At 40.9% G+C, this 12,855-nt stretch overlaps 1 protein-coding gene across 4 annotated transcripts in view; it reads right to left on the reverse strand.

Moving 5' to 3' along the window:
- Positions 1–1,063: 1,063 nt before the first annotated feature.
- The window catches only part of LOC311151761 (galectin-8-like), a 43,822-nt gene continuing 32,030 nt past the window's right edge, over positions 1,064–12,855 (reverse strand). For 3 of the 4 annotated variants that reach the window (XM_084202404.1, XM_084202403.1, XM_084202405.1), the window contains 5 exons: positions 12,150–12,206; positions 12,045–12,071; positions 10,638–10,726; positions 2,762–2,927; positions 1,064–2,321 (listed from right to left, as the gene is read on the reverse strand). In XM_084202404.1, coding sequence (XP_084058530.1) covers positions 2,172–2,321; positions 2,762–2,927; positions 10,638–10,726; positions 12,045–12,071; positions 12,150–12,206 — 489 coding nt within the window. In that variant the 3' untranslated portion in view covers positions 1,064–2,171. The remainder of the gene's footprint in view (positions 2,322–2,761; positions 2,928–10,637; positions 10,727–12,044; positions 12,072–12,149; positions 12,207–12,855) is intronic. The other variant, XM_084202406.1, reaches the window with a different exon arrangement.

A 12,855-nucleotide genomic window follows, 5' to 3' on the forward strand; every position in this document is an offset into this window, starting at 1 on the left:
TAAAATATTTTAAGAATCTGGCTTTATCATTTCTGGATGGATTGGGGACTTTTCTTATGACTTTTCCTTAACTGCTCTTTTCTTATCAGTGGGAAACTGGCACAGGCTATAAACAAATCCTGAATGACAACATGTGAGACTCAGTGAATTCCACTGTGCTTGGAGCATACAGTTACTGTTCCAGTGGAGGGGCTGTCATGCTCCAAGCATGGCCCTCACTGGACCAGTTCACGGCAATCCTGAAAATCTGTTTTTTTTCTGTCAGCTATAGAGAAGTAAAAAGTATACCCACTGAAGATACTGAAAAAAAAGTTCCAAGAAACTATGATTCATGTAGAAACTAAATCTGTTTTACAGCCTTTAAAGACTGCTGTTGATTAGCTGAAGTTTAAGAATAAATTGCGTGCTATGACAGTGGATTTACCCAAAAAATTACTATTTTTTTTGTACCATGAGGTGCTAGTTCATTAAACTGGTACTAAGAAATGCACTCAGACTCTGTCAAATGGGGTTAAAAACCCAACAGGGTAGAACTGACACTATACAAAGGATAACATTACATCCCATTGGGGGCTGGGAATGAGCCTCTGTCCAGGGTGCAGCATGACATGTAGATCCCATATGTGGGAAGATTACCACATCAAGCTCTTACAGAATTTTCTTAAAACTATTAATTGTGTCTGCTGTCAAACAGAAAGGACATTTCCATGAGAACATCTCCTGAACTCTCAGCTAACAACAAGGACACGCAAGTGTTACTGTCATAAGGAGCTGCCTACCAGCTCCCCTGTTCCAATGAGTTTATCCTGCAGCCAAGGGGTCTGTACAGCACAGCACAGAAACACATTGTCCTGAAGGCCACCCCAGCACAGCCCCAGCCCAGCCCCAGTGCCTGCTCAGGTTAACTGCTCTGTGCATTACTAATTCCTTGATGTAGAAATGGTTCGCTGGTCAGGGTCACTTTGCCAACTTGGAGATACTGGTAAGACAATAACAAAACAAAACAAGATAATAGACCAAAAAGGGATCATAGCTACTTAGCTACACTTGGAGAAAAGCAGAGTTCACATATGTTTTTATTGATGCTTTTTATACATTAAATTTGCTCATTTAAAGTCTTTTAGTGTATATCGTATTCCTGAAATTGCTTCGGTATTAGCAATCTTAAGACATACAGGGACATCCTTTGGGCATGTATTGACAACCAACAGTAACTTATTTTTAAAAAGGATATAAAAAGACTGACTTTTGTACGGAAAACTGAATAGGAACAGTATTTCACATAGATAGTATTTTAATACAAGACTGAAAAAGGATTCCTTCTCTAGTCCCCTGCTGAGTAGTCGAGTGCCATCTCAGCTGAAACTCTACCTGGACTACCTGGATTCAGACATATTCTAAAAATGAAACCCACAAACATCTACTTCAGACCCCAAGGATTCTTAACCCAGTTAGGAACCACTTCAGATCAAACAAGCTTTGTGAAGTTCATGTAACTGAAACCAGCTAAATCTCTTTCCTGTGTTTCATTTTGGAAAACTAAAAGCTAGAAGTCTTGGGCCCTTGTAAGCAGGACGTGACATAACCACAGATGTCAGAGAAGGTGCTATTGCAGCGGCAGGCTGAGGTAAGATCAAACTTCTTGCCTTTTGCCAGAAGTAAGGGGTCAACTGTTTGCTTAATCCAGCCTCACTGTAAAGGTTATTGGTCTAACATAAATTAAGACATATAGAGTCAGAATCTGTAGTTCTACATTAAATACATTATAAACATTCCTTTTGAGGTGGATAACTAACTTTGGATTCTATTTCAGTCTCATTTCTACTTCACAATATTGAATGTATGGTGTTGAGGAATGCTAAATGGTAGTTAAACATAACATACAGAGTGCAACTGTTGGACACAGTATGATGCAGCATTTTCATATTGCTAGGTTCAGTAATGCAGGAGATTTATCTGAGCAAACACTAACAGCTTGCCAGGAAGCTGAAGACTAGAGAAGGATTTAAATTTGCAGTTAGCATTTCTTTTACTTGCCTAACTCACAGAGCCAAATGCAAAGCCTAGATACATTAAAGGCAGGCTCAGCATGAGTCAGCACCTGTTTGTACTTAACAAGGAGGCACTGTCATTAGAAGAGGTTAAATTATTTCACTACTGATTGAAAAGAATTACCAGCTCTTCACATCCAACAAGTGAACATCTCCTGTGACTTCCACTATGTTGATCTTTTCAAGTTGTTTAAAACGATGCTTGTACTCCAGAGTGTGAACACCATTAACAGCAACTTTGAACTGGGAGGCATCACAGAAAATAATTAGCTGGAAAGCAAGAAGAGAAGCAGTTAAGATTTAAGCTCAGGTAAGATGTGAAAAACAATCTGATGACTTAACATAGACTTGGGCTAGACATGCTTCTGTTTCAAAGAACGTTTCATGCAAAAGCAACATTTAAAAACAAAAATAGAGGATCAACAGAATCATAGAATAACTTAAATTGCAATGGACCCATAAGGATCATCAAGTCCAACTCAGTTTAATTTAAATTTACTCTTAGCACAGGTTGAATTTTTGCAACTGCTTAAAACTGTTACTAAATAAAGACAAATCTCTTCTCTCTATGGTCCCATTTAATTTGAAGTATTTTCAAATGCAGGAATAGCAGTTTTATTTAAATCTGTATTAGTAATAGGACATTTAAGAACCAATGATAATCCGTTTGGAAGATTTTGGCAGTTTGATGCTCTTTCAGTTAATCTTACCTCAAAATACATCCCTGGACTGAAAGGAAAGTTAGCAACTTCCTTTTCTTCTTCTCCCCAGCTGTCATGAAGGTAGGAGTTTCTTACAAAAACTTTGTTTTTCATTCGGGGATTCAGATGTAAAGCAATGTCCTTTGAGTCACTTGGTCTCAGATTGACTGCAAAGCTGTAAGATATTTTTTTTAAAGTTTACTGCACCAAGGGTTTACAGATATGACAACAGCAGTCAATGTTATTTACCACATCCTTAGCCAATATTCAGGCGCTTTGGGAGCCAGGGCTGTGATTCACCTGAAGAACCAAGCAGCCAGAAGAACCATGCAGCCAGCCAGCATGCACTCGTCTCCTTTGCACAGAAACCTTTGCTGCAGGCAGCAAATGGAGGACATGACCCTGCTAGATCCACTTCACCATTCACAGCTTTCTGTACATGTCTCAGCAAGAAGCTATTGAGCCAAGAGCGGCTCCCCTAATGCACTAGGAAGCAGCACTCTCACAGGAACACACGGAGCTGCCTGCTTCCCTACCTCTCACTCAGGCAATGGAGAGTGTATAAGAGCCGAAATGAGGGATGCGGGACTCTAGGGGGCTCTCCAAAATGCAGTTTATTCCATCCACGAGGTTACAGCAGGCCAGGGTCATGGGCGACAGAGCCTGTGCCTACAGCTGTCAGCTCCAGCTGCAGGCAGGCCTGGAGACCCTTTGGTTTTGGTTACAATGCATTATATACTTTTCTTTGCTGAGCATCTTAACACAGTAGAACCAATCTATACTTTAACTATTATCTATAGCCTATCATAACTACTATCATTACCATATTCATGTTACTATTCTCCAATCACTAAAAGGCAGTACATTACAGTTTAAGCTAGAAGATGTTATTCAGTTTGCTCGGCAGTGGAAAATTCTGAGACCTTTTTTTTACTTGCCACATCAGCAGGCTTGCTTGCCTGTGCTATCTTCTTGCTTTGAAAAAACATCTGCTTGTTTGAGGTGGGTTTATCCTTTGTTCTAAGTCATAAAAACCCTTCTAACTAACATACCCTTTGCCTCCTTGGTTATCTAGTAAGACTGGCTCAGCAATTCTTTTCTTCTATATCAAAACTTGCTTCTAACTCTATTCCTTCATCAGACTCCACATTTAAAAATCCATCTGCCAAGCATACATATCTGTGAGACTTTCTTGTCAAACTTTCATCCTTCCCAACATCTCCTCTGTTCTGATGAACAACAAAGATGCTAGAAACTGTCTTATTTATCATTCTTTGCACACACTGAAGTGCACATGGTACCACTACCATAATTGCAATTATCACTACTAACATAATCAAGCTTAACTTGCAAAGTTCTTTCAGCCAAGGTGCAAAGCTCTAACTATTAAATAAACTGTATAACTAAGATGGATCATCTGTTGTAATTTGGTTAGTAAAATCTCTTTAAGTTTTGCAGCTGTTTATGAATTGAAGCAGAATGATCAGACAAATTCATACAACACAATCTTTCAAAATCTTCACAACCATGCCCATGTGCTAGTAAAAGAAAGTCAATAGCACCTCTATTTTGTAAAGTGGCATGTCTGACTGCTTCCTCATCGGTCAGCAAATGACTAATTATGCTAGAGGTGGCATTTACTTCTTTACTGAGCCAACACCCTAATTTGTTTAACTGTTTCAATGCAATTGCAGAACTTAACTGAGGCAAAAAAATGCTTGTAACAATTGATTTTCCAGAGTTCCAGGGATGAAACTCACAGTTGCTGTCACAGTTGCTGTCATAATGATGCCCTAAGGAAGATCTTATTTTTCTATCTTTCTTTTTGATTGCTTTTTTGGCACTGGGAGCACTTATTGCAAGTTGTCCCAGTGCACAAGCACCACCGTCTATTTTTGAGGGAATACCTTGCCAAGCCCTGTCCCCACAGATGAGCCAAATTCCTTTAGGAAATCAAATTGGAAGTTTGTTAAAATGATCTGTATGAGGTTCATCATATGTAAGAAGCTTCATTTGATGACACCAAGAAGTCATATTCCTATAAACTGGGTGATAAGGAGTAACATTTAAATGGGGCCCATTTTCTCCTACAAAATGAAACAAATAACAAGTGTCCATAGTTAATGAGCTTAAAATTTCTAATTCTTGAAGGTCAGATTTATCAACTTCAAAATTGTCCATATAAGTTTGGTGTCTCGGGCTGGGAGTTGGGGAAATGTGATGATTATCATATGGCCAATGTTTCTCAAAAGTAACATTATCAAAACCCTCCGGGAAAGGAACTCCAGCTACACAAGTTGAAAAAGGTTTATCAGGGCTTGTGTTAGATAAGCAAATGGTGTCTGAGCCTGCGTACTTGGCTAAAGAAACCCAAACATCTGGTTTTGGCTGAATTACAGGAAAAGCTTCACTGCAAAGATAAAAACAAAAAGTTAAAAGTAGCATGCACCCGCGCAAACAATAATACAATTCCATTCTTTTCTTGATCCGTTTCTGGCAGACAGTTTTCTCTGCGTTATTCTACATAGTTCATATCTGGGTTCCCGTCTCTCGGCTTCCACTCGCAGGGTCACAGGATGCTGCAGAAGCATCCACAGGCTTTGGTGGGTGGTACAGTTTCATGTTTTTTGCTGGAATCCACTGGAGTCCCGTACCTGCAGAAATACATGCAAACCTCTTCCCCCATGCTATAAGCTCAAATGGTCCCTCAATTTGTCCTGATTCTAGATTTTTAATTAAAACTGCGGGGTGTTCTTTCAGTTTTGCTTTTGTATTGTTCTTGAAATGTCTGTAAATGGGGGGATCAGGCTCTTCTGCAGAGCTATTCAATAAGTTATAAACATACAAAGCCTTATTCAACCTCCTCTGAGGTGTATCCCGGGCTCCCCCCCCCTTTTTGTTGATGCATTTTAGAGTTTGATGTGTTCTTTCTACTATTCTCTGACCCGTGAGAGAGTAGGGAATACCAAATGTATGGTGAACACCCCAGTCATTTAAAAATGTGGCCAATTCTTGTGAAGCTTCTGAAGGACCATTAGAAGTTTGAATTTCTTGAGGGACACCCAGTGAGGAAAACGCTTGTGAAAAATGCTGACAAACATGCTTAGCTGTTTCTCCAGGATGTACAGACGCAAAAACTGCTTTTGAAAATGCATCGATAGAGACACAGATATTTTTAAATTTCCCAAAAGAAGGGTACTTTGTGACATCTGTTTGCCACTTCTGCAAACTTTCCAACCCCCTTGGGTTGGTTGCTCCTGTAGAAGGGATAGTTTGAACTAGCTGGCAGGGCAAGCCCTTACAATGGCTTGTGCTTGCTCTAGGGAGATGTGAAAATCTCGTTCGATCGCCTGTGCGTTTTGGTGAAAAAAGGCATGACTCAGTTTAGCTTGTTCAACAATGTTAGGCAAGGTAGCTGCAGGAAGCACCAAAGTGCAATCTTTACTGTCTCCTGCAGCTTCCTCATCACACGCTGCTGATGCCAATGCATCAGCTCGTGCATTCCCTTCTGCCATAAATCCTGGGAGACCAGAGTGAGCTCTAATGTGAGCAACAAAGTAAGGATTAGTGTAACAAAATTTGATAAAGACAGGTAAGCCAAAGACACAAGTTGTCATTGCTAACATCTTTTAAAACAGATTCTTCAATTCTCTTAACAATGTTAGCAACATATGCAGAATCAGTGACTAAGTTAAAAGGTTCTGGGAAGAGCTGAAATGCTCTTACAACTGCAGCGAGTTCAACAATCTGAGGAGAACCTTTGACCTTTTGAATGTCTTGTTCCCAGGATTTAATGTTTTTATTTTGCTAGGTAACTACTGCCTTGTGTTTTTGTCCTGATCCATCAGTGAAGAGAGTAACTGCATCTAAAGGCTCTTCACTGATAAGGGGTTTCTCTTTGTAGCATAATTTAGCTTTGATCAGTTTGTGTGCTGCATAATGAATGGAGCAAACACCTGGAAAATCTAACAAAGCATACAGTAAATCTTCTGACTTTTGCATGGCCCAATCAAAATAGGTTTTAATCATAGGTAAATAGATGATTTTAAATTCACAACCTGCTACGGCAAGAAGCCTTGCCCTGCCCTTAATGACAATTTGAGAAATCATTTCTAAAGGTGTAAAGATTGTCTTTGGTGACCTGTAAGAAAGAAAAACCCATTCAATTATTAACAAAGGATCATTTTGAGAAGAGTCCCACTGGAAGATGAGGCCATACAGTCTCAGCGTTTCTCCTAGAACTGCAAGGAAAAAAGGTTTATCTGGAACATAACGATGTGCTTGTCTATTTTGCAGAGCATTGGTAATTTTCTCCAAAGCCTTGCTAGTTTCAGGAGTAGGAGATCTGGAGGATGACTTTTGGTCTCTTTCAGTGGTTCTTGTTGCCGGTGGCGACCTGCCCAGCGATGAAATGCAGGTCCCGCTGGCCTGATGGAGTCAACTTTTGACTTCAGTGCACTTTGGCCATGGAGCCCATGCCGGCCCCGCCGTGCAGGTCAGAGCCCCGCGGGGCTGGGGCCGGAGCCATCGGTGCGAGTGGGCCGGGCACAGGGCAGGCTGGGACAGCGGTGCCTTACCCCAGCACTGGCGGAACGGTGACGGGATTCAGGATTTGGGATCCGGCTCTGTGCCAGAGCAGCAGCAGTTTCTGTTCTCTTCCCCCCCTCTCTGGCGACTGGAGAGGCTGGCCGGGACTGCTCAGAGGGACGCGGCTGCGAGGCTTCAGGTGGGATGGGGGCAGGGGAGGGCCACGGCGGCGGGGGCTTAGCAGCAAAGATGTCCACAAGGACTCGGCAAGCGGGGAGTAGTTCCGCTGCTGTTTTGTCATGCCGAGAGACGGCATTATACAATTTAACCTTCACAGAGTCCCAAAAGTCTCTGGTATAGACGGCTTCAGAGTCAGCATCTGGGATATGACTTATAGTCCGTTTTAAAAGCTCTTAGAGCTCTTGCTTAGGCAAGGTTTTTAGACTTGACGCAATCAAAGATTTTAAATGCTGATACACATTCCTCTGATTAGCAGATATATTCTGCCCCATAATTACCCAGAGCAGACATGCTGACTTCCTCTGCAGCAGACAACGAAGTTGAGCTCCAGTCCACATACTGTCCAGCAGCAACGGTGTCCCAGCCCCAGTCACCTTTCTTTCAAAGTGCCGAACCTCTCTTAAGGTCACTGGGAGGTCTCCTACTGCCAAGAAGTCCAAAATTGCCCACTAAAACACTGGGCGCCACTTGCAAGAGCCGAAATGAGGGATGCATTTTGGAGAACCAGGCAGCTCTCCAAAATGCAGTTTATTCCATCCACGAGGTTACAGCAGGCCAGGGTCATGGGCGACAGAGCCTGTGCCTACAGCTGTCAGCTCCAGCTGCAGGCAGGCCTGGAGACCCTTTGGTTTTGGTTACAATGCATTATGTACTTTTCTTTGCTGAGCATCTTAATACAGTAGACCCAATCTATACTTTAACTATTATCTATAGCCTATCATAACTACTATCATTACCATATTCATGTTACTGTTCTCCAATCACTAAAAGGCAGTACATTACAGTTTAAGCTAGAAGTTGTTATTCAGTCTGCTTGGCAGTGGAAAATTCTGAGACCTTTTTTCTACTTGCCACATCAGCAGGCTTGCTTGCCTGTGCTATCTTCTTGCTTCGTAAAAACATCTGCTTGTTTGAGGTGGGTTTATCCTTTGTTCTAAGTCATAAAAACCCCTTCTAACTAACATACCCTTGCCTCCTTGGTTATCCAGCAAGACTGGCTCAGCAATTCTTTTCTTCTATATCAAAACTTGCTTCTAACTCTATTCCTTCATCAGACTCCACATTTAAAAATCTTTCTGCCAAGCATACATATCTGTGAGACTTTCTTGTCAAACTTTCATCCTTCCCAACAAGAGTGGAAGCCTTTCTTTTACCTGAAGATATCATATCCTTTCTGCCAACAAACTGGTTGGACTCTAAGGAAAAGTTTAAGGATTCTCTCCATACATTTGAGACTGCTGGAATGCCATGCATACAAAACATTATTCTGTAGGCAGCAAAGCTCTGCCCAGGCTGAGTGAATACTCTGCCATCTCAGCCATGCCCAACAAATAGGGTTCCTAAAGGAGAACTCTGGAGAAGGGTGACCAGAGGGAACAGTTATTCAAATGAATGCTTCAACTTGTGGCAATGACCTTACCGCATTTGAAGAAAAAAAATATTTTCTCCCCACCCAAATTAGCTCCAGCTGTCAGACTGTTGCCCTCTTTTGAGAATTATTCAGTCCAGATAGGAAATATTGCAACACTTCCAAGCTGTAAAGTTCTCTTTTTCACCAAGAAAAAGAAACATCTAAAGCTGTGTGAACTGATCTAAAGACATTGAATAACTTATAAAACCCAATATAAATATATAGGTTTAAAAGCATAAACATAAAAAGCAGACAACCTGCATGCTTTAACAGCCAAAAGCCTCTTCATGCTAACATGCATCTGAGCACATTCAGTATTTGAAAAGTGTTAATAAACTTTTCAAGCTAAAAGAAGGGAAAGAACTGCTACTCTCTAAGAATTAATTATTCTAATCAATCTGAAGTCCATCCAAACTTTGTGGATAAGGATTCCAGACCTTGGACTCCAGTATGAACTCTGAATGCTGTTGAACTGCAGGTAAGAAACGTTCCCTGAGGAAGCGGGAGTGCAATACATACACACAATATGAAAACATGCTTCTCATCATTTTCATTTTTCATTAATTGCTTCATTTTTAGCCATGTTTTTCCAGAGCCAAATCTACCCCTCAAGTAAAGGGCATGCTGAAGCAGAGACATTTGCTCAGCTCCATTTTGACTGCATTATGCTCCCCTACTCCCTGAGCTTTATTACATGTTTGGAAAATGTGTTCTTTGCAACCCTTTGTTCCTAGTTTGCTATCATAATTATTGCTCATACTCCCCTATCAGCTTTCATGGAGTCACAGAACGCCCTGGGTTGAGAGAGACCTTAAAGCTCACCTCATTCCAACACCCCTGCCATGAGCAGGGACACTTTTCACCAGACCTGGTTGCTCAGGGCCCCATCCAACCTGGCCTTGAACACTGCCAGATATGAGACATCCACAATTTCTCTGGAAACGCTGTTCCAATGTCTCACTACCCTCACAGTATTGAATTTCTTCCTCATATCTAACCTAAACCTACTCTCTTTCAGTTGGAAGCCATTCCCCCTTTTCTGTCACTACATGCTCTTCTAAAAAGTCTTTCTCCATGTTTCTTATAGGCACCCTTCGTGTACCAGAAAGCCACAATTAGGTCATCTTGACACACTTTTTTTCCCAGGCTGAACAATCCCAATTCTCTTAGCCTTTCCTTTTTGGAGAGGCACTCCATCCTTCTTAATCACTCAGTTAATCACTTTCATCACTCAGTTATTGTCTGTTAGGCACCTCCATGCTTATCCCAAGGAGGTTTGTCAGAGAAATATTGTAACATGCAGCATTTGAGCACACCCGCAACTCGCCTCACTTATGTTTCACCTACTTCTGCCAGATCCTTACTCTTGGATCTCTTTAGAATAAAAGCTGTCTCTGTACAGTACACCTGCTCACACTTCCTAAAAAATGGAAAGCCCTGAACAAGCACACAAATTTGTGAATGACACAGATTTAGTAGGTAAGACACTCAGGTTTTACCTTCACTTTTCACAACGGAGCTGCTCATTCAAGTCCTCTCTAAAGTGGTAATTCTGCTGGTTCCTGAGGAAACTGCACTGTAGTTTCAGGTGATTCCAGATGCTAAGTTGCAAGTGAGTAAGGATATACAGAGGCAATGGAAAGGCCTACTCATTCTCAAGAGCACCTCAGTTAAATAACAGAAAAAAATCTCATCAGTAACACATACCTCTTTGGGTTTTTATTCACTTCTCCTTTAATGGCAATTGTGCATCCTGGACGAAGTGCAGTATCGAGTTTCCCAACATAAGGAACAGCCTGGAAGTACACCCTCAGTAAAAATCTTGACTGCGATTACTTTTTTCAATTTTTTTAATATAAGCTGAGCTTTACTATGGCATGATGAAATTTTGGCCTACAACTGCAAATTTGCACTTACAGCTAAAGTTATTGCTACAGCATATTGCAGGATCCTAATAGTACAGTGGAAAACTTACACTGAGTTTTAATTTAGACTACTACTTTGGGTTCAAAACAAACATTACTTACAACTACTTCTAATAATGGTGGCCACTACTAATGGTGGAAGGAGGGGAAGAAGGGGAAAGAAAAAAAAAAAGAAAAAAGTAAGCATGAAACTCCCTGTAATAGTTTAAATTCCTATCACGTAATGATTCAGACATATACCTGACTTCTCATCTCTGGAAGTATCAGTTTTGCTTTAAGGAAAAAGATTCATGTTAAGGTGTGTTGGAGTCACTACGTGTTCTGTCCTCCTGGCAGCAGTTCATAATGATAGACAGTGCAAGTGTTTTTATTGTCTTTAGTTTTCATTGTGTTAGCAGTTATTTTAACCAGGGGAAAGAAGGGAATGGAGAAGCACTTTTTTATGTTTTTGCTGAAGTCCACCACTTGCAAATTACAATATTGCGTGTTACTTGGTTTAGAAAAAAAGACTGGAGAAGGCAGGCTGTCAAGTGACAAAGCATCTAAAATTATGGCACTCACTGCAACTTCACTTTCTCCACAAATTCTATGTCTATATATTCCTGGCTTCAGCCCCTTTTCAGTTTGAGTGCAGTCCTTGCTCCAGTGGGGATATAGTTCACCTGCACAGGTTTTTGCAAAAAGATGAGCACTCACTCCATCTATACTCCATGTTAGCTGGGTACAAGTTCCACCTCTGAGATACAACGCTTGCATCCAGCTACCTTAAGTGCCCAGAGAGATTTGTCAGCAAGAGGAAGATGTGGCAGACAGGTTCCACACATGTTAACATAATGTGACTGCAGAATATACCTGCTTTGCAGGTATTCCCTAAGGCAGAAAAAACAAAGTATACCTATTTGAAAAAAAAAAGTGACTTGGTCCTTTAAAACTTCAGATACTTCACTTTAATTTGCTTATGGTTGTGGATGCTGTGTTTATCTTTTGGGTTTTTTAAATGATTTAACAATAATCTCATTTGTACTAGCAGCAGAGGATTACCCTCTACAAAACATCAGTGATGATCTTTCCCCAGTTGACTGTCAATTCCTTTCTTTTTGTCTTTTGTGCATGTCTTTTCATAAATAACTGAAGTATTTTTGGTTGTTTTTTATTCTACATTTGCCACAAATCTACAGGAAACACTTACCAATTGTGAACCGTTTTGCACTTCCCCCTACAAGAGAAGAAAAGAACATTATCTAGCTTATCAGACAACAGGGAGATTCATTCAACTTGTTACAAACATACGTACATTTTCTGTGCTTATCTTTGTTACTCCTAGAGACGATGGCTGAGAGCCTTGTAAAGACTGCAGAAAGAGAGATATTTAGGTGTCATTGCTAATGTCATAAAACTTCAGCATAAAGTTGGTTTAGAACAATGTAAGGATCATCATGCTTTGAATGGTGATCTTTTAAGATGGAAATCTAGGGCTATGTTCATGAAAAAGATAGCCAAACCCCTACAAACCACAGAAAAGTTCTGAAGATTTCTGCAGATCACTTCATTACAATTTGAATCTTAATATTTAACAGTCAGAGCACTGTCAAACCCTCAGGACTGCAGAGTACTCATAGACTTTTCCTCATAGTGTGGCAAGTCCATACAGCAGGGTTCTTGGGATTCTAAGCAGCCTTCTACATCACTGTCCCTTCTCACAGGAAGGACAGATGAGCAACATGGCCATGGCAGAGACGGTTCCAGCTTACCCTTAGCAGATTGTGTCTTCAGGTGGTTTATTTCAATACAAACTTACAACTTCCTCCTCAGAAAAGTGTATTAGAAGCAAAGATTAAAAGGAAAGAATTACCTTTCTCCACTCCTTTCTTCCACAAAGCATACCAGATCAGCAGGCACAGATTAAACTAAGTGTATGTTTTGTGCTTGGGTCAGAAACCAACCTACAACACCTGCTTGCCCTCAAGCTCTTCTTGGAGTCAAGTCCTCCATGATTAGAA

The sequence above is a fragment of the Fringilla coelebs genome, assembly GCF_963513975.1.
Source record: "Fringilla coelebs genome assembly, chromosome: 3".
Classification (NCBI taxonomy): Eukaryota; Metazoa; Chordata; class Aves; order Passeriformes; family Fringillidae; genus Fringilla; species Fringilla coelebs.